This window comes from Delphinapterus leucas, chromosome 5, assembly GCF_059928025.1.
Source record: "Delphinapterus leucas isolate spDelLeu-1000000601 "Yukka" chromosome 5, BTC_Dleu_Yukka2, whole genome shotgun sequence".
Taxonomy (NCBI): domain Eukaryota; kingdom Metazoa; phylum Chordata; class Mammalia; order Artiodactyla; family Monodontidae; genus Delphinapterus; species Delphinapterus leucas.
The window spans coordinates 63864712-63890764 of NC_143133.1; the positions used below are offsets into that span (position 1 = coordinate 63864712).

Consider the following 26053-nt stretch of genomic DNA (forward strand, 5'->3'; position numbering starts at 1 on the left):
TGTGCCACCAGGGAAGTACAGTATCCTAGAAAATATTCCTTTCACTGCCCTAAAAATCCCCTGTGATCCACCTATTCATCCCTTCCTCTCCCCAGTATTTGGGGACCACTGATCTTTTTACAGCTTAACATATATTATAGTTTGAATCATACAGTATGTAGCTTTTTCAGATTGGTTTCTTTCACTTAGTAATGTACATTTAAGGCTCCTCCATGTCTTTTCCTGGCTTAATACCTCATTTCTTCTTATCACTGAATAATATTCCATTGTATGGATATTACACAGCTTTGTTTATCCACTCACCTATTAAATGACATGTTGGTTGCTTCCAAGTTTTGGCAATTATGAATAAAGTTTCTACACACATTCATGTGCAGGTTTTTGTGTAGACATAAATTTTCAGTTCATTTGGGGAAATACCAAGGAGTATGATTGCTGGATAGTGTGATAAGAGTATGTTTTGTAAGAAACTTATAAGTAGTTTTGTAAGAAATTTCCAAGCTGCCTTCCAAATCGTCCATAAGTTTTTGCATTCCCACCAACAATAAATAAGAGTTTCTGTTGCTCCACAACCTTGCCAGCATTTGGTATTGTCAGTGTTTTGGATTTTGACCATTCTAATAGGTATGTACCAGTGTCTCATTGTTTTAATTTGCAATTCCCTAATGACATATAATGCAGAGTATCTTTTCATATACTTATTTGCCATCTGTATATTTTCTTTGCTGAGATGTTTGTTCAGGTTTTTTGCATCCTTTTAATTGGATTTTTTATTATTGTTTTTGTTGAGTTTTAGCATTCTTTGTACATTTTGGATACTAGTGCTTTATTGATGTTTATCTGTTTTGCACAGATTTTCTCCTAATGTGTGGATAATCTTTTCATTCTCTTAACAATGTCTTTTGCAGAGCAGAAGCTTTTGGTTTTTTGGTTTTTTGTTTGTTTTGTTTTGTTTTGTTTTAAATGAAATTCAACTTGTCAATTTTTTTCTTTGTTGGGTCATGTTTTTGGTGTTATATCTAACAAGTCATTGTCAAACCCAAGGTCTCCTAGGTTTTCTTCTATGTTATCTTCTAGAAGTTTTACAGTTTTTCACTTTATATTTAGGTCTGTGATTCACTTTGAGTTAATTTTTGTGAAGTGTGTAAGGTCTTTAACTAGATTCATTTTTTTGCAAGTGGGTGTCCAGTTGTTCCAGCAACACTTGTTGAAAAGGCTATCCTTACTCCATTGAATTTCTTTTGCTCCTCTGTCAAAGATCAACTGACCATATTTATGGGGGTGTATTTCTGGGCTCTCTATTTTGTACCATTTCTCTGTGTATCTTTTGCTAGTACCACACTGTCTTGATTGCTGTAGCTTAAGAGAAAGTCTTTTTTAAAAAAAATATTTATTTATTTATTTTGGCTGTGCCAGGTCTTAGTTGTGGTACACAGGATCCTCGTTGTGGCATGTGGGACCTTTAGCTGTGGCATGCAAACTCTTAGTTGTGGCAGGCATGTGGGAACTAGTTCTCTGACCAGGGGTCAAATTCGGGCCCCCTGCATTGGCAGCGCAGAGTCTTACTCACTGGACCACCAGGGAAGTCCCTAGAGAAAGTCTTAAAGTCAAGTATCATCAGTCCCTGGATTGTCCTTCAATAATATGTTGACTATTCTGGGCCTTTTGCCTTTCTATATAAACTTTAGGATCAATTTGTCAATATCCATAAAAATAACTGGCTGGGATTTTTAGGGATTGCATTGAATCTATAGATCAAGTTACAGAGAACTCACATCTTGATAATATTTAATTTTCCTATCCATGTACATGGAATCTCTCTCCATTTATTTAGATCTTTCTGATTTCTTTCATCAGAGTTTTGTAATTTTCCTCATATAGATCTTGCACATATTTTGTTAGATTTATACCTAAGTATTTAACTTTATTTGGTGCTAATGTAAATGGTATTATCTTTTTAATTTCAAATTCCAATTGTCCACTGCTGGTAAATAAGAAAACAATTGATTTTTGTATATTAAATTGTACTTTACAACCTTGATATAGTTGCTCACTAGTTCCAGAATTTTTTTTTTTTTTGGTTAACTCTTTGGGATTTCTTACATTGACAATGATCATCATCTACAAAGACAGTCTTATTTCTTGCTTCCCGATTTATAAAAATAATAATTTTTATTTCCTTTTCTTGTCTTATTACATTAGCTAGGACTTCTGGTATGACGTTGAACAGAAGTGGTGAGAGTAGAAATCCTTGCTTTGTTCCTAATCTTAGCAGGAAACTATCTAATTTCTCATCAATAAAGTTTTATATCTAATATTGACTTTTTTATGTTCATTTTTGTTATCAAAAGTAAAAAATTTTAATATATAAAATAAAGGAAATAATTATAACCTATTTTTCACCATCCAAACACAATATGGTAAAATGTGGGTATTTTCTTATAATTCTATGTATTCGTTATAGCTTTTATTACATCATTATAATCATACTATTATTCAATTTATTATCTGGATTTTTTCAGTTAGTTTTTTATCTTCAACATTTTAATGTTACTATATATTCTTTGAAAATGTTAATGACTCTACAACATTTCACCAAATGAATATTTCATGCTTTAGGTAATTATTCTCTTATGAATAAATCCTTAAATTATTTTTAATTTCCTTCTGTCATAAATAATGCTGCTATAAAAATATTTGCACATATAGCATTTTATATATTTGTAATAACTTAGTATGATACATTTCTGAAGTTATTAGATTAAAAGATATGACAAAAATCTAAGGTTCATGATATATTGAAAAATTGCTTTCCATGAATATTGTACAAATTTATATTCTAAGCAGCAATGTCCTACAATCTCATCAACACTGATTTTCATTACTTATATTTATTTTTGCTAATTTTATAAAAGAAAATATTATATAGTTTTTTTTGTTGTTGTTGTTTTTATTTTTGGCTGTGTTGGGTCTTCATTGCTGCACGCAGGCTTTCTCTAGTTGCGGCGAGCGGGGGCTACTCTTCGTTGCAGTGTGCGGGCTTCTCATTGCAGTGGCTTCTCTCATTGTGGAGCATGGGCTCTAGGCGCGCGGGCTTCAGTAGTTGCGGCACGCAGGCTCAATAGTTGTGGCTCACGGGCTCTAGAACACAGGCTCAGTAGTGGTGGGATACGAGCTTAGTTGCTCCACGGCATGTGGGATCTTCCCGGGCCAGGGATCGAACCCGTGTTCCCTGCATTGGCAGATGGATTCTCAACCACTGTGCCACTGGGGAAGCCCTGGGGAAGCCCCGGGGAAGCCCCGGGGAAGCCCCTGTATGTGTTCTTAATTATTGGTCATTTAAATTTTTTTCATTAGCTACACAGTCCTCTTTGTATATTTTTCATTCATGTTGTTTGCCCATTTATTTGATTTAGAGTATTTTTCTTATTGATTTGCAATGAAATACTTATATAACAAAAAGTTGCCCATTTTCTTTCTATATCTGCTCATTTTTCAAGTTTGTTATTAGTCTTCCAATTTTTATTTTTTCAAATATTTTAATTATAAATTATATGTGATCATATATACATAAGATTATACAAAATATATATTTATATAATTTCATATTTATTTCTGTTTTCTTCTAGAGTTCGGTGGCTCTCTCTTACTCTCTCTCTCTCTCTCTCTCTCTCTATATATATATATATATTTTTTTTTTTTTTTTTTTTTTCTGGCTGTGCCACATGGCTTGTGGGATCTTATTTCCCCATCCAGGGATTGAACCTGGGCCCTCAGCAGTGAAAGTAGAGTCCTAACCACTGGACTGCCAAGGAATTCCCTATATATGTATACTTTTTTTTAATTGTGGTAAAATACACATTACATAAAATTTACCATCTTAAATGTCTGTGGCTATATATTTTTGAAATAAATATATTTATGAGGGTTCAAATTATTACATTAAATTTTTTTATTTTTAATAATCATTTCATAATATATACATATATATCAAATCATTATGTTGTATACCTTAAACTAAAACGATGTTATACGTCAATTAAATCTCAATAAACCTAGAAATTTTTTTTTTTGGCGCGCCACACAGCATGCGGGATCTTAGTCCCCCGAGCAGGGATCAAATCTGCACCCCCTGCAGTGGATGTGTGGAGTCTTAGCCACTGGACCACCAGGGAAGTCCCAAACCTGGAAAATTTTTATTTTAAAATAGGTAATTGGGCTTCCCTGGTGGCGCAGTGGTTGAGGGTCCGCCTGCCAATGCAGGGGACACGGGTTCATGCCCCGGTCCGGGAAGATCCCACATGCCGCGGAGTGGCTGGGCCCGTGAGCCATGGCCGCTGAGCCTGCGCGTCCGGAGCCTGTGCTCCGCAACGGGAGAGGCCACACCAGTGAGAGGCCTGCGTACCACAAAAAAAAAAACAAACAAACAAATAAAATAGGGAATTAACTGCATCAACTCCATTCACTTAACAGACAGTGATTAAGCATTTACTCTGATAAGCGATGATAAAATTTTAGATAAGAGATATTCTTACAGTCTAGTAAGGGAGACAAAGAATTCCCAGATTATGTGATAAATACAGTGATAGAGGTATACATAGTATACCATAGGTACATTCCTTCATTCAACATATACTTTAGGCCCCAGTTATTCAACAGGGAACCAAACAGTAACGGTCCTTATTTTTAAAAGAGAGAGAGATGACAGTCAAACAGAGGATACAAATAAATGTATTGTATGTTAAGTGTCAAAACAGCAAAAGCATGGGCTGCCATGGGGACACAGAGAATATCCATCTAAATCATATCAAACTGGCTTTTTTCACTCCCTGTGGCTGCCTGAGGATCAACTGCCATCATGAATGACACTGTAACTATCTGGACCAGGAAGTTCATAACCAAATGACTACTTCAGCAGAAACAACTGGTCACTGACGTCCTTCTTCCTGGGAACACAACAGTACCTAAGACAGAAATTCGAGAAAAACTAGCTAAAATGTACAAGACCACACCAGATGTCATCTTTGTATTTGGATTCAGAACCTATTTTGGTGGTAACAAGACAGCTGATTTACAGTTACTTAGATTACACCCAAAAAAATGAACGCAGACATAGACTTGCCAGACGTGGCCTGTATAAGAAGAAGCATACCTCAAGCAAAAGGAATGCAAGAACAGAATGAAGAAAAGTCAGGAGACTGTAAGGCCAATGTTAACACTGGCATAATGTGAGCTGGAGATTGGACACAGGTGGAGTAGATTCTGCAGTGACTTTATCTGCAGCGATTGTGAAGATTTTTCACAAGAGGACTGATAAACTAAAAAAATTTTTTAATCTAAATTTTAAAATAAATAAAATCAAACTGGGGAGTCAAAAAGGCTTTCCAGAGGAGGTACTGAAGTTTTGAAAAACAGGTAGACATGAGCTAGTTGAAGGGGGGAGAACACATCCTATGCAGAGAGCAGAGAGCACACGTACCAAGGCACAGGGATGGGATTGATCAATGTGTGCACAGCTATTTAGAAGTTATTTGTTATAACTGCAGGGAAGGGGGTTACTTGTGGTTAATGGATGAGAAATGAAGCTAAAAATGTAGGCAGGAGCCAGAACTTAGCGTCTCTTATGCTAAATCCTAGCGTCACTTCCTGAATAATCCTTACCTTTCACATAAAAATAAGTAATGTTCACTGAGCACTTACTATGTATGTGTCAGTATCTGCTCGAAGTGCTTTACATGTATTAACTCATTTAATCCTCACAATAATTCAGGCATTTGATACTATTATTATGCCTTATCTTACATGAGAGGAAACTGAGGAGCAGAAAGGTGAAAGAACTTGTCCCCAGTCACATAGCTGTATGACTGGCAGTCTAATTCCAGGGGCCAAACTATTAACCACTCTGCCTCTCATTAGTATGTGATGCTTCAAATATTTAAAACTTTAACTATTTTCAAGGTTATTTGGAGGCTATAGATTCTGTAATATTTCTTTTTATTTATTCTTTTTGCAGACAATGCTCTTTAAATTGTTTTTTAATGTTTTTATATCTGAAGGTAGTAAACAGCTTCACTATTTTCTTTTTCAGTTTTTTTTTTTAATGATTGCCTATTTATTCTTTAAGTGAACCTCCACAATAATTTTGTTGAACTAAAATTTGGGATTAGAGGACTTTGGTTAAAAGTGCATTAAATGTATAAATTAAATTGGAAATGACTCAATGCTTCCACCCAAACAATTATTCAATGTTTCAGTGTTATATATTTCTTCATTCATCTTTTTTTAATTTATAAAGACATTTTTATAATTTTCTTAAAATAGATAGCATTTAATAAGATTATTCTTAGATGTGTTGTAATTTTCGTGGAAGTGTAATATCTTATGTTTTTTAATTCTTTATTTTGGGCATGTAGGAATACTATTTATTTGTCCATAAGATTGTTTTTCCTGAAATGTGAAAAATAAAATTACCACTCAAAAACTATAAAAATAGAAAAGGTATACACTTTGCTCAATAATGTCCAAAACATTCAGAAAAGATTTGGATCCATATGAAAGGCTACAAAGAAACTATGGCATTTTATTCACTGTTGATGTGTGTTTGTTACACATTGGAACTATTGTCACATGCATTTCCATCTAATTTTTCCAATAATAAGAGAGAAGGTGACGTGTTGGTGAGTGTAATAGAGCCCCCTCCCTCAAATTACGTTGCTCTCCATGACCCATCCTAAGTCTCACAGTTCAAGCTAATCATTGACAGAGCTTTACAATCACAAGCTTTTTTACTGAAGCGTTGATAAGACAGTCGAGCAGCTAGTGGCAAATGAAGCCAGGCTGTGCGGCATGATCTCCAGGGAATGAATGGATTTTCTTCAGCACCGATGAAAGAAACATACGCTATAGGAAAACAATGTCCAGCGGGGGACTGCAAAGATCTGTCATCCTGTCAGCATTTATTCTCCTTCGAGCTGTTACTGGATTCTCTGGAGACGGAAGAGATATATGGTCTAAAAATCCTAATTTTAGTCCGGTAAATGAAAGTCAGCTGTTTCTCTATGACACTTTTCCTAAAAACTTTTTCTGGGGTGCTGGGACTGGAGCATTTCAAGTGGAAGGGAATTGGAAGACAGACGGAAAAGGACCCTCTATATGGGATCATTTCATCCATACACACCTTAAAAATGTCAACGGCACAAATAGTTCCAGTGACAGTTACATTTTTCTGGAAAAAGACTTATCAGCCCTGGATTTTTTAGGCGTTTCTTTTTATCAGTTTTCAATTTCCTGGCCAAGGCTTTTCCCCAATGGAACAGTATCAGCTGCTAACGCAAAAGGTCTCGAGTACTATAATACTCTTCTCAACGCTCTGGTACTTAGAAACGTTGAACCTATAGTTACTTTATACCACTGGGATTTGCCTTTGGCGCTGCAAGAAAAATATGGGGGGTGGAAAAATGAAACCATAATAGATATCTTCAATGACTATGCCACATACTGCTTCCAGACGTTTGGGGACCGAGTCAAATATTGGATTACAATTCACAACCCATATCTAGTCGCTTGGCATGGGTATGGGACAGGTATCCATGCCCCTGGAGAGAAGGGAAATTTAGCAGCTGTCTACACTGTGGGACACAACCTGATCAAGGTACTGTACATCTGACTTATTATAGCTTCAGAGGATAAAGAGCAGGAGTTTAAAAGAAACTCTAAGAAATGTATCTTCCATTTAAATAACTTTATTGAAATCAACTCAATTAATTTTAGTCTAATTCACAAGTTCTATCCTCAAATTTCATTCTTAGTGTATGTTTTATCTATCTAAGCTATTATTAATATATTAATCCAATTATTTTCCTTAAATATTGCATCAGAGCAATGAGAATGTGAGTTTACTTTCATTCTGTGGAAAACCAGTCCTTTATAAATTTAATTGTTGAAACCCTTTTCTGACCACATGCAAAAATTTCAGAATTTTATGTTAAGGCATGACAATTTCAAATATGTATTTGTTGTTAGCCTTGCTATTCTTAGTGATATTTAGAAATAGTGAGCTAAATAAATGTTAGCTAACTGATGATACATATTAAATGCAGGAATTGAAATAAATGTATTTCACAGTTGGTTTTATTTGTATTACATGGCAGGAAAGATGAGATTATTTGTTCTAGGAGCTAAAATTAAACTAATAGCATAAAAAGTGGGAAGAATATGCTTTAAGTGTTTTAAAGGAGCATATTTCAAAAGCTAGAGTTTATGCTGGGAAATGCTAACATGATTAAAACAATAATGAAAATGTAAGCAAAATAATAGCTAATATTTATTGAGTGCTTACTATTTACCACAGATGACATTAAGCATATTACATGCATTATCACATTTAATCTTCATGATAACCTTATGAACTGGGTCCTATTATTATCCCCATTTTAAAGATGAGCAAACTGAAGCTTAGTCAGATTAAATAACTTGCCCAAGTTTACAGAGTAAAATGAGCTGTTGTCAACATGGAATTTATAAATTACAACATTAGTAAACATTGGATGCCTCTATTAAGAATATTTTTAAAAGAGCAATCTTTCAGGAATTTTCAAGAGATTTCATCTCACATTGAGGCTAATATCTAGAATCAGACTTCACTTTTTGAGCTAAATGGTTTGCTTGGGAAAAATAAATTACCCTGGACACCTGCTACCTTTTGAAAATGAAAAAAGCTTTACTAGTAGGGTTTCATAATGTGCTACGAGACGTAATTTGATTTTTTAATAATCAAATGTTAAATATATAGAAACAGAAAAATGTATAGGAACATAAAATTACTCCATGTCTAAATTTGCACATACAAAATATGTTAATCCTTCTTTTCTTTTTGAACTTTCTGGTTTATTACACGTGTGCATTGCACTATGGTTCAGTCACATCTGCCCTTGCAGTTAACAGATTGCATTACAATCTCAAGGTCATTTACATAGCTTTGAATACAGCTGTATATAGAACATATTATTAATATGTGGGTATACTGTGATTTGGCAAATAGGCCTCAAGGGGAGAAAAATTACAGCTATTAACTATGAAGGTTATGATATATATTTTAGAAAAAATATTCCTTTTATTTAGTTCTTTCAATTATTAAAACAATACATGCTTGTGTAAACTGAGAAACATCAGATTGTACCAAAGGGTACACAATGAAAAGGTTAAATTTCTCCCTCCCTCTCCACCTGATAATCCCAACCTCAAGAAAACTAGTATTAGTAGTATTTTATATAGTCTTTTTAAAGTTATCTATGCAAATACATGCACATATATGCTTATTCAACTTTTGTGTAAAGAAAAATATTCTAAATTGTTAAAAAGTTTTTGGTTACCTGGAAAAATGTTAATAATTAGAATTATCATGAAGAATATGTTTCAGTGATTCATTTAAAGCCTTAAAAACTGACTGATAAAAATACACAAGAAAAAGTTATAACTAACAAATAGATACTGCTTCCAAACCTATCCTATCAAAGCTATATTTTCAGATGTTTTTCATTTCCCTCTAATTTAAGATAAACTCTGCCTCTAACACAAGATTAACACCCTCTGATAGTAAGATAAATTTTATAGTTTTAAATTGATGGATTACATTTTTAAATTATTATGTTTTCCAAATAATTTCTTTCATCCCTTTAAAGTTTCTAAATCACAAACCTACAGAAGGAGCATGAGGGGTCCCTTGTAATTAGTTAGAAAGTGAACTCTGCTGTATAACCCAGTGGCTTACAGCACCAGAGAGAAATCTTGCAATAGTCTGGCGGCCTGAGGTGAACTAGATTTGCTCACTTGCTCCCTCTCTGTCCTCCTTCTAACATAGAAAAGATTAATTTGATATTTTATGTTGCGATGAAGTATTTCTTCCTTATTATGTCACCTTGTGACCCAGAAGAAGCATTCTTTAGGACTAGCTTTCTGTCCAAGAATATTTATTGAGTTAAAAAAACTAATATAAAACTAAATTCATGGGTGGTTTATAGACCACTTTATTCCCCAATCCTCAGATATTGAAAAGATTTCACAGTACCTATTGCAATGTTTCTAGCTCCAGGATGATGCTGAAAACGCCAACTCAGTCTGAAATGTCCTGGTTTGCAGGAAACCTAAATGGTCTAGGCAGTCCTAAGACTGACCTGGAATCTAGACTCCACTTTATGTGGACTTGGTGGCACCTAGAGCAAGTCTTTCAGGTAGAAATTTACCATAACCACCCCTACTAATAGATGCTCCACTCTGAGTTTTTTACAATATTTGGAACAGAAAGAGGGTGACTTTTTTGGCCTTAACCGTCTCTAAGCACTGTAATCATAGCTTTATAGATTATCTATAATCTTTATAACAACCTTGCCAGGTACCTATTATTACCTCCATTTACAGAGTGACATTTCTACCAAGCATCATGTCACTCCCTTGCATAAAATCCATTAGTGGCTTCCCAAAGTTTTAGGGATAAAGTCCCAAGTTTTCATCAAGATCTTCAAGACACAACCCCAGCCTCCATTCCCTCCTTCCTGGCCATCCCCATCCCTCTCCCGTCCCCATCACTAATGCCGACCCCTTGTACCCTACCCTCCACAATAATGCATGACTAGGAGTGCCTTAATTTTACCTTACTATTCCTCTCCACTCAGCCTCTACCAACTCTCTATCTAGCTAGAACACCCTCCTTACTCCCTGCTTTATCCATCTAATGTCCTTCAATGCTCAGTTTAGGCAGTCACCAGCTCTAAGTTCTCCTTGACTCGTTAGGGTTAGTGTCCCTCCTGAGGGCTCCCACAGTAAAATGTGCTTGCTTTTATCATAGCAGTCTTTTCATATGGTACTTTTCCATCTCCCCCAAGTAGTCTGAGAGTTCTTTGCAAAGAGAGACTATTTTTCATGTGTTTTATGTTTCCAGCACGTAGCACAGAATATTAGGTACATGATAGGTATTAAGATTTGAGGAATGAGTGATTTAGGATTTCTATCTTAAACCTTGTAATCAAAGAACCAATCTCAAGTTCAAAATTCATATTTCATTGCATTCTTGCTAATTCTTGAAATATTGCTTATATTAATCCAGTGGTGTGTTTATAAGTTAGGACTCTTGGTTGCAAGAGACAGAAACCTAATTAAAGTTGGCTCAAGCAAAAGTGTGCATTTTCCTGTAACCAGATCACAGGGATGAAAGGACCCAGTAACCAGGACACTCTCAGAAGCCCTTTATCTCAGTCTCTCATGTCCATTTCTTCTTGTGGTATCTCCTCATTCTCTCCTTTGTAGAAGAGAGTTCTCTCTCCCAAGTTCAGTTTTTAAAACCCCAGAGACAGATCCTAGCCTGTTTGGCCTATGCACTCGTGCCTCAGAGCAGCAGAGCCACAAGTTTTCACATTAGTAAAGACAATAATGGTGTCGGTTTTTATTCTATTTTTAAAGCAGTAAATATGCATAATAACTGAAATTTATAGATTCCATCCCCTCCTCCTTAAAATGAAATATCTGAGAGCCTCTGAGTAAACATGCAGGGAGGTTGGAGGATATGAGATTGCTCATAAGATGGTAACTCATTCAGTTTATTACTCCACTAAATACTGCCAGCTTCCATGATAGTTCTGACCATTTCATGGCTTTAAGTTATTATCTTTCATAGATGTGAACTGTTTACATAGTACCAGGATTTCTCAACCTGGGCACTATTGACATATTGGGCCAAATAATTCTTTCTTGTGGTGAGTTGTCCTGTGCATTACAGGACGTTTAGCAGCATCCCTGGCCTCTATCCCCTAGATGACAGTGGCACCCTCCTCCACAGGGTTACAACAACCAAAATTGTCTCCAGATGTTGCCAAATGTCTCCTGGAGTTGGGGGCGGGGGGGGGGCAGGACAAAATTTCTCCCCCTTCCCTCCCATGAAAACCACTGACTTAAACCTATAAATTGGCAACTGGTTAAAGACATGAAGCATAAAAAACAAAAAGTTTGAAATAGAATCAGTATGAGGGATGTAAAATTGTCTCAGTTTTACAAAATTGACTCAAGGAGATTTTCACCAGACCTGTAAGTCGCATACATAGACTCTAATTTATGCCATATCAGGATGTTTTTAGAGAACAAACGACTCTTTTAAAAATGTTAAATGAGGAAATAATGTTGATGATTGTATCTAATTTGGCTTTTCACACTTTGGGAATAAAGACTGTTCCTACTAAGTTTGTGTTATTTGTAAAATACTTGAAAGAGTTGCCCCAAACTATTTCTCTTATATAGTTATTTATGAACAAAACAGTAAACTTACTTTTTGAAAGCTTGTACTTTTTTAAGAGCAAAATTCAAGAATTCAAACAGAATGTTATAGAAGCAATATTATAAATATATAAATATTTATCCATTTTTGATGCCATAACACTGTGTTTCACAAAGTTTGGGTATTTTGTGCATCACTTCATGCTGGCTTTTTTGCTGGCTTTTTTGTTTGTTTGAGGCACATGCACTATTATTTATTAAAACAGTTTTCTTTAAAAATGTTTATTTTGGGGCTTCCCTGGTGGCGCAGTGGTTGAGAGTCCGCCTGCCGATGCAGGGGACACGGGCTCGTGCTCTGGTCCGGGAAGATCCCACATGCCGCGGAGCGGCTGGGCCCGTGAGCCATGGCCGCTGAGCCTGCGCGTCCGGAGCCTGTGCTCCGCAACGGGAGAGGCTACAACAGTGAGAGTCCCGCGTACCGCAAAAAAAAAAAAAAAAAAAAAAAGGTTATTTTGAGGGGAGTTCCCTGGTGGTCTAGTAGTTAGGATTCAGTGCTTTCACTTCTGTGTCCCGGAGTTCAATCCCTGGTCAGGGAACCCACAAACTGTGTGGCCAAAAAAAAAAAAAAAAATGGTTATTTTGAAAGGAAATTTTATATCCTATTATACACAAAATACCAGTATTTTCTAATATCCTTAAAATAAATATGTAACATTTAAAATAAAAAAATGTTCATCTTTGTTATGCCCAATGTCATATCCCATACAAAAAGAGGTAGGTGTACCAACCTTGGAAAAGACCACTGAATATGTAAATTTTATTCTTCATTTTAGTATATATTCAGTCGTAAAACCAAACACATTGTGTCATTTAAAAATGTGTCATAAAATGCTTTTTCTTATGTAATTAAAATAATTTTAAAAATATAAAAATATTTATTAAATGGGAAAATGCCAATACTTATGTTTATGTATATGAGTATTTTATATATGAGTATTTTATTTTCTGAATATTTTAAACTTCTTTGAAATAAACTTTTCAGTACAATCTTTAAAGAAATAGACTTATATAAAATAAAATATATGTCAACACTTGTTTGTATACCACACACAAACAATGAAATGATTTTTTAAATTCCTCAGGAGCTCAAGAGATTTCTTAATACTGTGAAAGAGGGTTTCAGGACAAGAAATGTTGGGAAACTCTACTCTAGGTCAAGGCCTCACCCATTTGTTCCTGAGCCTAGGATAAGACTTGATTTATTCCCTATTTTTCCACATCTTTGAGGAACTCTGTCTTAGCATTTATTGGCGTCATTTCCTCAGAGAAGGTCACAAGCGGCTGCATGTGTATTAGGTGTTCAATAAATAATATTAATTATTTTCTATTTAAGGGAGATCTGCCTTGCCCCAGAAAGTATTTAAAATTGTAATTGAATAAAAGTGGACTTCAGACACACACACACACACACACACACACATGCACACACACGCACACCAACCCAGATACTGGCATAAACATATAGTCTTTTCAGAACATGCAAATCAATTTCTGTGTATACCAGCTTCTATTAAAAAGTTTACACTGAAAGCCCATCTCAAAACAAGGTGCAGAATGTTCATCATCCTTAAAGCTGAGAGGTGTGTTTTGAGGGGTCATCATACCATTTTTTCGATTTTTACATGTTGTGACAAAAGCAAAAAATACATAAGAAACTAATGAGAATATTTTGTATTTTTAAAAGAAAAGAAAACAATCATCTTTATATAGTACACTTCTTAAGGACCTGTCAAAATTCTTAACCAAAATTTAGTGCTAAAACTGCAAAAACAGCTGTGAAAAAGCCACCATTCACATGATTTATAGCTAAGCCTTCTTTGGCAAAAGACAGCTGCCATTGCTTTCTTTTTTCTTTTTTATTTATTTTTTATTTACTTATTGTTTGGGCCGCATTGGGTCTTCATTGCTGCACGTGGGCTTTCTCTAGCTGCAGCCAGGGAGGGTTACTCTTCATTGCAGTGCAGGGGCTTCTCATTTCAGTGGCTTCTCTTTTTGTGGAGCATGGGCTCTAGGTGCACGGGCTTCAGTAGTTGTGGCACGTGGGCTCAGTAGTTGTGGCTCACGGGCTTAGTCGCTCCACGTCATGTGGGATCTTCCCAGACCAGGGCTCAAACCCTTGTCCCCTGCATTGGCAGGCGGATTCTTAACCACTGCACCACCAGGGAAGTCCCTGCTTTCTTGAACAAGAAGGCTGCAGTGTTTCACAGGCACATTTAAATAGATTAAATGTCATTTTTAAACCTCTTTGGCCCAACCCCCCTACCAATATCTTGAAGACTAAGTGTAATATTTTGAAATGGAGTTTCTAGCTGGAGCATTTTTAGCTTGCCTTGGTTAGACAGAAGCAAAGTCTTCAAGGATCGTCTGAAACGGTTTTTTCCATGAAAAAAAAAGGAATTTTTAAAAACTCCCTTATTAAAGATGGGTTGCAAGACAATAGTACATTAAAATTAATTTTTGCTAAATCTTGTAGCTAAAAACTAGCCCAAGCTTTTCTGTCAGTGAGAAGGTTAAAAACAAACTTACTTGCCACCTTCCACCACGTCCCCGCCAACACCAAAAACAAGCAAACAAACAAAAAAGAACACAGAAATGGGGAGCATAAAGGACAGAGATTGGTCTTAAGTCTTAAAATGGAGACTTGAGACAATTATTACAGATAACTTTTTGACATTCTATCATACTATTCTTAATAACTATTATTTTAAGCAGAATTTTTTTCACACACCTAACGTATTGTCAGAAACTGTACTAGGTACTTTACATATGTTAGCTCATTCGATTCTCACATCAACCCTGCCAGGTAGATATTCTTATAGGCATTTTATAGTTGATGAAACTGAAGCCCACAGAAATTTGCCTGAGGTTACAAAGCTGTACAAGTGTGGGTTTTTTACTCATAATAAGTGTCAGATCCAAAATTTAAATTTCATCTGTCCGAATCCAAGCTAGCAGGTTTAATGACATGAATCAGCTACCTAGCCTCAGTGAAAAACAATTTACAGCCTACAACTCCATTGCAGCCACTTGTGTTGATGCAGACTCAATAGATATTTGACTCATATTCCCTATTTAAAGACCAAAACAGGGCTTCCCTGGTGGCGCAGTGGTTGAGAGTCCGCCTGCCGATGCAGGGGACACGGGTTCGTGCCCTGGTTCGCGAAGGTCCCACATGCCACGGAGCAGCTGGGCCCGTGAGCCATGGCCGCTGAGCCTGCGCGTCTGGAGCCTGTGCTCCGCAACGGGAGAGGCCACAACAGTGAGAGGCCCTCATACCGCAAAAAAAAAAAAAAAAAAAAAGACCAAAACAATCTATGTATATCCACTCATCTGTCAATGGACACTTAGGTTGCTTCCATGTCCTGGCTATTGTAAATAGTGCTGCAATGAACAGTGTGGTACATGATTCTTTTTGAGTTACGGTTTTCTCAGGGTATATGCCCAGGAGTGGGATTGCTGGGTCATATGGTAGTTGTAGCGCATATATATGATGGAATATTACTCAGCCATAAAAAGAAATGAAATTGAGTTATTTGTAGTGAGGTGGATGGACCTGGAGTCTGTCATAGAGAGTGAAGTAAGTCCGAAAGAGAAAAACAAATACCGTATGCTAATGCATATATATGGAATCTAAAAAAAAAAAAAATGGTACTGATGAACCTAGTGGCAGGGCAGGAATAAAGACATAGACATAGAGAATGGACTTGAGGACACGGGGAGGCAGGGGGAAGCTGGGACAAAGCGAGAGTAGCATCTACATATATACACTACCAAATGTCAAATAGCTAGCTAGTGGGAAGCAACTGCATAGCACAGGGAGATCATCTCGGTGCCTTGCGATGACCTAGAGGGGTGGGATAAGGCGGGTGAAAGGGAGACGCAAGAGGGAGGGGATATGGAGACATATGTATGCACACAGCTGATTCGCTTTGTTATATAGCAGAAACTAATACAGTACTGTGAAGCATTTATACTCCAATAAAGATCTATTTTTAAAAATCTATCTACATGTTTTATTTGTCCACAAAACCTATGAACAATTTATCACTGACCCATACATTAACCATTAGTTTTTTCCTTTGTCCCCATGATTTTATTTTTTCTTTGCTCAAAACCTTAGTGTCCCATTAAAGTGCTGTGAAATCACATACGTGTGTCCTCTGCAATGCCATCTAAAGTTTAAAAATGTTAAAACAATCATTCATTTATTTAGCTAATGCATAGTACATATATATATATACAAATACATACATATATATATATTTTTTTTTTTTTTTTTTTTTTTGCCACGCCACGCAGCTTTTGGGATCTCAGTTCCCTGATCAGGGATTGAACCCGGGCCACAGCAGTGAAAGCCCAGAATCCTAACCATTAGGCCACCAGGGAACTCCCCGTAGTACCTATATTACTCTCCCAACTCATCTTCATTAGGATCTAAGACACCTCTAACAAAATATAGGAAATAATGTTCAAACAAGTTAAAACTAGTATTCTTATAGATGTTCCTAATCAAATTTGAATAAAAGGTAAAAACAGCTTTCGGATAAGAATTGCTAAAAAGTTTCAATAACCAGAATACCATTGTTAGACAGAAGAGCCACGTAAAAAAAAACTATTTGTAGATGGCAATTGGTATTTTATAACCTTCAAGAGAGCAGTATTTACCGTTTCTAATCATTAAGTAGAAAAAGTTATACTTCAGTGAATGATTAACAGGTTTAAATAAATGTAATTATAAATGTTCAGAGAATAACATTATGATCGTATTTAAACAGCTTAATTTGATATGAACACTCTCATACATGGAAAATTAGGCCCAACTGGAGAACAGAAAATATTGTAAGTAGTGGAAACAGTGCTAGATATGACAAAATTATGAACTGAGGGAAACTTCACACTCGTTTATAATGTATTTATAATGTATCATTTAATTGCATGTAAAAAATCTTACTGAGAAAACTCAATATTAGAAAATAGTCTATGTTAAAAAGGAGTAATTAAAATTATTGAACATTAACAGCAATTCTCTTGCTGAAAAGTAGAGGGATGCTGAGAATAGATCAGAACCTTCTAACTTACTAACCAATAAACAGTGAATCACAGAAGTAATTAAAGTGATTTCCTGGGTGATCTAATAGTGCTACTTGTTTGGGGGAGCCTTAAGGCTGATGAAAACCAGAATCTTTTAGTATTTAGAGGATTCCATTCATTGGTTCCTTATAGCATCATATCTTGACCACAGATTATGTGACTGAATCTTAAATAAAGAGCTGGGTTTACTGTTATCAGTTCTTCTTCCATGTTAATCACGTGTGTATTGTACGCCTCCTCCTTCTACCTTTGAATATCAACGTATTATTCCAGAGTAAAAATATATAATGAAATCCAGAATAACAGAACTTTTAATTTAAGTTTCTTTTTTTTCCTTTGAGATTTTTGGAACTTCAGAGAAAGTGAAGAGTAATAGCATAGAGCAATTAAATTCACTGACAGAAACCATCTGTTTCAACCAATTCTCATGACTTTTTTAAATTTCAAAGATAATGCATTTTTACTGCAAAACATTCAAACAACACAGAAAGACATAAAGTTAAAAAGGAAAGCTCTCCTCTTTTCATACTCCCTAATCCAATACCCTAGATGTAACAACTGCTAGCAGCTTGTTCAATGTCCAAATATTTTTCTATGTATATATAAGCATATACATATAGTCATTTTTTTTGCAAATTTGAATATTACTACATTAAGCTTTTGTTATCATTTCTAATTAATTAAAATGTAGACGTATACTGTTTTTCTTCTACTTATTTCTATACTTCTCTCTCCTACTAGAGGTCAGAGTTCATCTGAAGGCAGGAGCTATCTTGTTAATATTTTTTCTAAATGTTACTAAGGTGACTTGCATTTTTTTTTTAAGCAGTCTCCATAGAGACTCTCAAAAATTGCCAATGCCAACTATATTTCAAGTCTTCATGGCAGGGTATTAGGAAAATTTTCAATTAGCAATAATCATGCCTCGGATAAACCTCATTGGCTATGATACTGCCACTGCACAAAGCTACCTTGTGTTTGTTAAATAAGTGTTTATAGACTTGAATTTAAGCAATCAATCAACATAAATGAATGAAGAGTGAAGAAAAGGATAAAATAATAGCCCTGGGTTGAGGCCTTCCCTGGTGGCACAATGGTTAAGAATCTGCCTGCCGGGGCTTCCCTGGTGGCGCAGTGGTTGAGAATCTGCCTGCTAATGCAGGGGACACAGGTTCAAGCCCTGGTCTGGGAGAATCCCACATGCCACGGAGCAACTGGGCCCGTGAGCCACAACTACTGAGCCTGCGAGTCTGGAGCCTGTGCTCCGCAACAAGAGAGGCCACGATAGTGAGAAGCCCCCGCACCGCGATGAAGAGTGGCCCCCGCTTGCCACACTAGAGAAAGCCCTCGCACAGAAACGAAGACCCAACACAGCAAAAATAAATTAATTAATTAATAAAAACTCCTACCTCCAACAAAAAAAAGAATCCACCTGCCAATGCAGGGGGCATGGGTTCAAGCCCTGGTCCAGGAAGATCCCACATGCCGCAGAGCAACTAAGCCCGTGCGCCACAACTACTGAGCCTGAGCTCTAGAGCTAGCGAGCCCCAACTACTGAGCCCATGCACCACAACTACTGAGCCTGCGTGCCACAACTACTGAAGCCCGCGCCCCTAGAGCCTGTCCTCTGCAGCAAGAGAAGTCACCGCAATGAGAAGCCCACGCACCGCAACAAAGAGTAGCCCCCGCTTGCCACAACTAGAGAAAGCCCACGTGCCAAAGAAGACCCAACGCAGACAAAAATAAATAAATAAATAAATTTATTTTTTTAAAAAATAGCCATGGGTTGAAGGAAAGATATAAGTAAAAATGATTTCTCTAAACTTGATTTTGCTGATGTGTATAACTTCTTGAAGGGGAAAAATAATTAAGCAGAACAGAAGGTAATGCCGATGAACAGTTTGACTGGGGACTGTGGGGGTTGGATGAAGGCGTAATCAAAACCCATGACTCTCAGATTGTCTCTTAGAGTGTTCCTGGCACCCAAACACTGTCAGATGGCTTTCTCAATGTACTGGCCCTTGTTTTTGTGCCATGTCTGTTACATACCCTTGCATTTGCACAGCCTGTTCAATCACCTTTGAGTCTAAGATGTAAAAGTGTGTTTCAAAAGCTCATAATTTAATTTGCATCATGTCCAGAAATCACAGTGATCTAGAGGCTGAAGGATTTAGTTCTAATTCTGGCTTTGCACTAACTGAGACCTTGGGCAAGTCGCTTCTTTTTTTTTTTTTTTTTGGCCACGCCATGCGGCTTGTGGGATCTTAGTTCCCTGACCAGGGATAGAACCCCGGGACCCTGCAGTGGAAGCACAGAGTACCAACCACTTGACCACCAGGGAATTCCCAAGTCACTTATTTCTTTTGCTTCAGCATCTTATCTATAATAGAGAGTTTTTAAGAATTGGACAAAATGATCTCTAAAGTCCATCTTCTATCTCTAATTAGCAGGCAAGAACACAGAACTTGGAGCAATACAGTCTGGGCTTGACTTTGCTTATGAGCAAGCTACCTAACCTCTCTTCCCTTTCCTATAAAACAGGAATAATAATAGTACCTACCTCTCAAGACTTAAATGAGGATTAAATGAGATAGTACATGGAAAGTGCTTAGAATAGTGCTCAGCACATTTAGCACTAAATATATGTTCATTCTTATTACTGTTTACATCGTAAATTTTCTATGGTTCTGTAATTTAACCACTATTCTGTTATATTTGATCATGAAAGTCACTCATCTTTAAGGACCATTTAATTATGATTTGTTCAAAGGTGATGCTGGGCTAACTGCCATGCAACCACAGCGTCCCTGCCCTTTCAGTCTAACATTGACAATGGTGTAATGATCACCATCCTTGGTCAAGACAGTCAAGTGTAGAAATGGTTCCTAAGGGACTAATTTAGCCTCTGACGCCAGTAAGGACAATATCCGATGTCAACATCGCTGGTTCTAGGAAAGAGGTACAGGGAATTACACATAAATGTTACATGCTGTACTAGACACTTGGACAACTACATGGTTTTCTGAATACCTCAAATTTGCTGGCAGGTCCTCCATGAACTTTCTAGGTGATCCTAATTTCCAGACACATATAGATATTTTATTCTCAACAGGTGAGAGTGGGACCCTCATTCTAGGACTGTTTAGTTCTTTTAATAACCAAGTACAGCCAAAAGAAAATATAATTTTAAAACAGTATGCTGTGGTTCATGTCAAATGGCCTTTCCCCAACATTCAAAATTTAGAACTGGTGGGACATACAGAAAGCACAATGGTTTAGTATAGTGATCAGAGAGGCCTGAATTCACATCCTGTCTCCACGACTACCTAGCCTCTGTGAACTTCAGTTTCTTCTCTAAAATGGGAAAAATAAAACCTGCTTTGCAGAGGCTATATTATCAACAATGTATGTCAGGTCACCAACGAACTAGCTGATCCATAGTGGGCATTTATTCAACAAGTATTCTATGCCATGCTCTTCCCTGGACATCTGTATGTATAACTGTGAACAAAAGAGATACAGTCCCTGCACTCAAGAAGCTCGTAGGCCAGGAGTGGATCTATGTTGCATGGGCCTGAGACTTACATAAGGAAAAAATTCAAAATTATGGACACAAAAGTTGGTACAAAAGTAAACATCTATTTAGAATGAGAAAAATATTACACCAAATTACTGTGGTCTTGGAGACTCAGATTCCTTATTTTCTGAGGTCTCTTCAAGGAATTTATCAGAAATATCGATACTTACTTAGAAATGTTTCCAATCACTACCTGGCTCCCCACCCTCCCAGCACATTTCATGGGGACTCAGGCGAGTGAGGAGTACTGAAGTTTCAGCTTCCTTAGGTTCATGGTCAGTCTGCCTTTGTTGCAGGCCCCCAAATGGTAGGTCTTATTTTTGTTTCTGTACAAATTATATTATTTGTAATTTTCAGAGTGGTTTCTATATTGACTATCTTTAACTTTTTATTCCTAAATCCTGAGGAAAGGCTTAAAGTCTCCAACCCAGGTCATTTTAGCTTCAATTATACTTGGAGATACAGTCTTTTTGCATTAAAAAGATTACTAATAGGATCATTATTGTTAATTTAGTACTAACAGAAAGCTTAAAATGTCATTTCACCTTCTGCAAAGTTGGCATGCAACTGTTCTCCTTGGGCAAAGAACCTGAACTTCAGTAAGGTACCAATTTACTGATATTGATTTCTTCTAAGTGCCCTTCTAATATCTGGGGAAACACACAGATGCTTTATTTAATAAATTATGAACTTTATTCTAGACCTTTTTCCCTTTGTGTTGCCAGGTTTAGATTCTGGCTCAGGCATTGGTTTAGTTTAGTAATATTATAATTGAAATTAGAATTCCATAACAATAATAGGACTTTTTTTAAGGAACAAATATATTAGAGTTTAGTTTTTACATGATTTCTATGTGGAAATCCTGACACTAGGCAAATTGATAGCAATAGATGATTTGTTAGAATAAGTTGAAAATATAATGATTGAAAAGAAAATAGGAGGAAAATGAATTTTAATATGATCGTTACTAAGTTAATCCAACCATAGAAAATATGAATTCAAACCATTAAAAATAGAATGGGTAAATATTTTCTTTATGAAAGGTGGTAACTTTTGTTAATATTTAAATTCTCTCCTAAGAATAATGAGGGTAAGATATTGTTTCCAAGAGAGTTTCAAGATTATCAAAAAATTAATAAGAAAATGACGATCACATAATTTATTTTTAGCAATGAACAATAAAGTTCACATATCTTAAGCACCCAATAAATATTTGTGGAATGAATGAATGTTAAATAATCTGGAAGAGCAGCAATTGTAACTAGTAGAAAACTTGATACTTAATATAAAGAAGTGCTGAGTAAACTAAATAATAAATCAAACTGAAATGAATCCTAGCCCAAATGAACAATGAATAATTTTGATCAGCAGCAAAAAAATAAATGAGGACAAAGCGGTCAGCTGCAAGCCTTGAGAGGTCAGGGAGCGCCATCTGTGAACACCCCTCAAGCCTACACAACTCCCCACCGTTCTGCACAGCAGGTTAAATAATTTTCAGCTTGCTCTTTCAAAGTCCTTCAAATTTAGGTTCATGTGGTTTTCATAGGGTCTTTACGTGTATTACCTCATTCCATGTTCACAACGATTCTCTAGAGTGTTTATTTCTAGCTCAGTATAATGAAGGAGGGAATTGAGGCTGCTAAGAGGGAATTGACTGATCCAAGACCGTAAAGCTAATTAGTAGCAGGGCCAGTACTAGAGCCTGGGAGTCCTGCTTTCAAGACCCGGGTCCTGTCCCCTGTGGTACCAAGTAGGTGAGTAGCACTATTATATCATTCATGATGGCCAGTTATCCCCCGAAAGAGCAATCAATGATTCCAAGCAGGTGGTCAGAAAACACTCTCAGTGAAGGACAAAATGTATGGAAATCAATTTGGAAACATGCAAAACAATTCAAAAAATAGGTAGCTCATTCCTGGGATTCAAAAAAGGAAAGGATTCAAACAAATTAAAAGCTGTATGACCAAAGTTAGTTACTACATTATTTATGACAGGAAGGAAGGAAGGCATGAAGAGAGAGAAAGAGAGAGACAGGAAGGAGGGAGGGAAGGAGGGTAAGTAAAGGGAGGGAAGAAGGAAGGGAAGATGGCAGGAAAAGGAAAACAAGCTAATTTTTATGAAAAGAGGGAGATGACTAAGTAAATCCTATTTCATCAGATTGATGAATTGTTATACGAAGATTATTAAGAAAACTAAAAATAACATGGAAAATGTTAGAGTGACTTTAGCTGGGAAATATATTTGGAAAAGTTGGGGGGAACACAGAAATATGAAAACAGTTTGCTCTGTGGAGTTTTAAAGTATATTTTCTTTAATGATTTTCATTTAATACTTTATTAAATAGCTTTAACAATAAACAAGTTTATAGTTCACATGAAAATATTTCAGCCAAAATGTGGCTAAATTCATGCACAGATTTGAAAATTTAACAAAAATTTATTTTTTGACAAATGACTGGGTGTTCCTTAAATACAGACATGTGTGATGAGGTAGGTTTCTTCAATGCACACCTTCCAAAGCACTGCCTTCCACCCGTGTCCCTTCCACCACATCTCCCTGACCTCTGACCCCTTCTTCATCTTTGTCTAAAGTTGTCCAGCTATCTTATTTGCCTCCTATCATCCACAGAACTTATCTGAGTCTGGACTTCCAGGGGCATCAAAGAGCTGCTACGTTAGATTAGAGGAGGGAACAGAATGAGATATTAGGCCCCTGGCTGTCTCTCAATGACATTAGGCCCTGCTATCTGCCTCAAAAAGAAAAAGCTGACTTCCCCTTTAAGCTACTGAATCTAAAGAACAAAGGTTGAAGCTCCCTTAAATCAATCATTCCAAAGGTAGACGGCCTTGTACAAGATAGAGGGTAACCTTGGAAAATCACAGAATGACTGTTGTGCAAGGTTGCAGGGCCCAGGTTGCACTCCCCCGCCAACCCCAGTTCAGTTTCCCCAACAGACCTCCTTTATGAGTGTTGGACCAAAGCACACGCATAGATACCCCAGTTTCATCAGGAGTTATGTCAAACTCACTGCCTCAGAGCAATAGTTTTTACCTTGTTACCTGGCGAACAGGATCAGGTTATAACTACAAGTGCTACACAAAGAACCTCCCCCACATTCTCCACATGAGGATGGAGAGGCTGTCTTCAGCCCAGAGCAAAGATAACCCTAGATACCTTGATAGCCTATGCAAATAGCAGCAAAGGTGAAAGAGACACTGTGAAACACCAAGGTCAACTTGGGGCATAACAACACATGTATATATAGATATATGGAGAGATATATATGTCCAGAAAACTCCCTTGGAAAGCTATTGCAAAGGTACATGTCTGTCATCACAGCTTAGGTCATCTTTCATATAGTTACAGAAATATGCAATAGAATATCTATTTCAAAGAAAAGCCCCCCTGCTTTTTTTCCCTATTAGAACCGGTTAACTGCTATTAGGACTGGTTTATTACATTTATACTAATTTCATCTCACTCTCCCTTTAGTGTCTGATGGCATCATATTCACAAGGCAGCTAGTTTATGGCTCAGAATCTTACGTGTGTTTAGTGCTTCACAGTTTACACATAAGAGGTACACACCCACCCTAAAGAGGAGTACTGATCACTCATTGCGGCTTTTATGGTTGAAAGCGCTGAGGCTACCAAGGGATTAAGTGACCGCTTAGAATAAAGCAAAGAATGCCTCCCTGTGAATTCTAGTAATGCATGATTACTTTTGTTTCAAATCAGGAAAAATGCAGTTAAGAGTTTCTGCTGTGTATACACTCCCAAATGTAAAATAGATAGCTAGTGGGAAGCAGCCGTATAGCACAGGGAGATCAGCTCGGGGCTTTGTGACCACCTAGAGGGGTGGGATAGGGAGGGTGGGAGGGAGACACAAGAGGGAGGGGATGTGGGGATATATGTCTATGTATAGCTGATTCACTTTGTTATACAGCAGCAACTAACACACTATTGTAAAGCAATGATACTCTAATAAATGTGTTTTAAAAAAAAAGACTTTCTGCTATGATTCCAGCCCCAGAAAAGTCCAGAAAGAGCTGCTGAGACCACTTAAGGTGGAATCTGCCCTGGGCTGCCCTGAGATTCCTTTCAGAAGCTGGAACCTAGGGGTGGAGGCAGGGGAGGAGGCTACAGCCTGAACACTTTTCTGAGAAGGACGTTCGTAAGGATCTTTGGGAACATTTCGGTGCTAAGTGGTTCCAGGATCTTCCAATGAAAACGGAGTAAGAACAGGTAGATAGAGGTAATACCTTGAGGCATCTACTTCTTCAGAAAATCTTTCATGGAATTATTTAAATTAGCTATTCTTGCATAAAGCAAGGAGACACCAGTTTTGGAATCCTCAGCCCTTACATTAATGTCTATCTTTCCCCACCTAACAGAGTTCATGGAACATTTTTAATGTCCACAGGATCTATTAAGTTTGAGTCATTGCTTGTATTTTTTTGTTTTTGACCTTCAAAAAGGCACTTTTGGATAATTCAGCCCAATATAAAACATCTCCAATGAGCAAAAGGAAAGCTAAAGAACAAGACTGAAAGCAGACTTTGTGGGTTAAAAACAGTAAGGGTTTGTGCCCTTGTTTTAGAAACACCCAATTAGAGTAGAAATTAGCAGTCCTGGGAAGAGCCATTAAGAGACAAGCAAGTCAGGTGCTGAGAGGAGGAGAGGCGGATACATAAAGGAGCAAGCTCTGGCTGGCCAGGCAGGAAGGAGACCTTGCACGTTTAACTGGCCTTGAGTCCTTAACTGGAGTCCTCAAGTTAAGAACCATACAGCTAGCTCATGGTTCTTTATTGAACCATGCCTCTGCCTTAATTTAGTGTCTTATTTTATTCAGTTTTATATGTTTCTCTTTCATACATTTTAGTTTTATTTTCCCATTAAGATTATTGGCTCCTGAGAGCAAATCCCTGCACCATTTATTTCAGCCTCTCAGGGCAGGGCAAGACAGGCATTGAGTCAGCGCTCAGTAAGTACCTAGTAAATAGACTGGAAACTGATCGTGAGGCTCTGTTTTTTTTTGTTTTTTTAACATCTTTAGTGTGGTATA

At 36.9% G+C, this 26053-nt stretch overlaps 1 protein-coding gene, 1 non-coding gene and 1 pseudogene across 2 annotated transcripts in view; 2 read left to right on the plus strand and 1 right to left on the minus strand.

Moving 5' to 3' along the window:
• Positions 1-4185: 4185 nt before the first annotated feature.
• Positions 4186-6827, plus strand: LOC149749136 (small ribosomal subunit protein eS24 pseudogene; annotated as a pseudogene).
• Positions 6828-6847: 20 nt separating this feature from the next.
• Positions 6848-26053, plus strand: part of KLB (klotho beta) — a 35257-nt gene continuing 16051 nt past the window's right edge. Inside the window, exon 1 of the mRNA XM_022565783.3 lies at positions 6848-7651. Coding sequence (XP_022421491.2) covers positions 6914-7651 — 738 coding nt within the window. The 5' untranslated portion in view covers positions 6848-6913. The remainder of the gene's footprint in view (positions 7652-26053) is intronic.
• Positions 18242-18381, minus strand: LOC115801976 (U4 spliceosomal RNA). Its single transcript, XR_004022352.1, has one exon. It is a non-coding gene; the product is annotated as a U4 spliceosomal RNA (small nuclear RNA).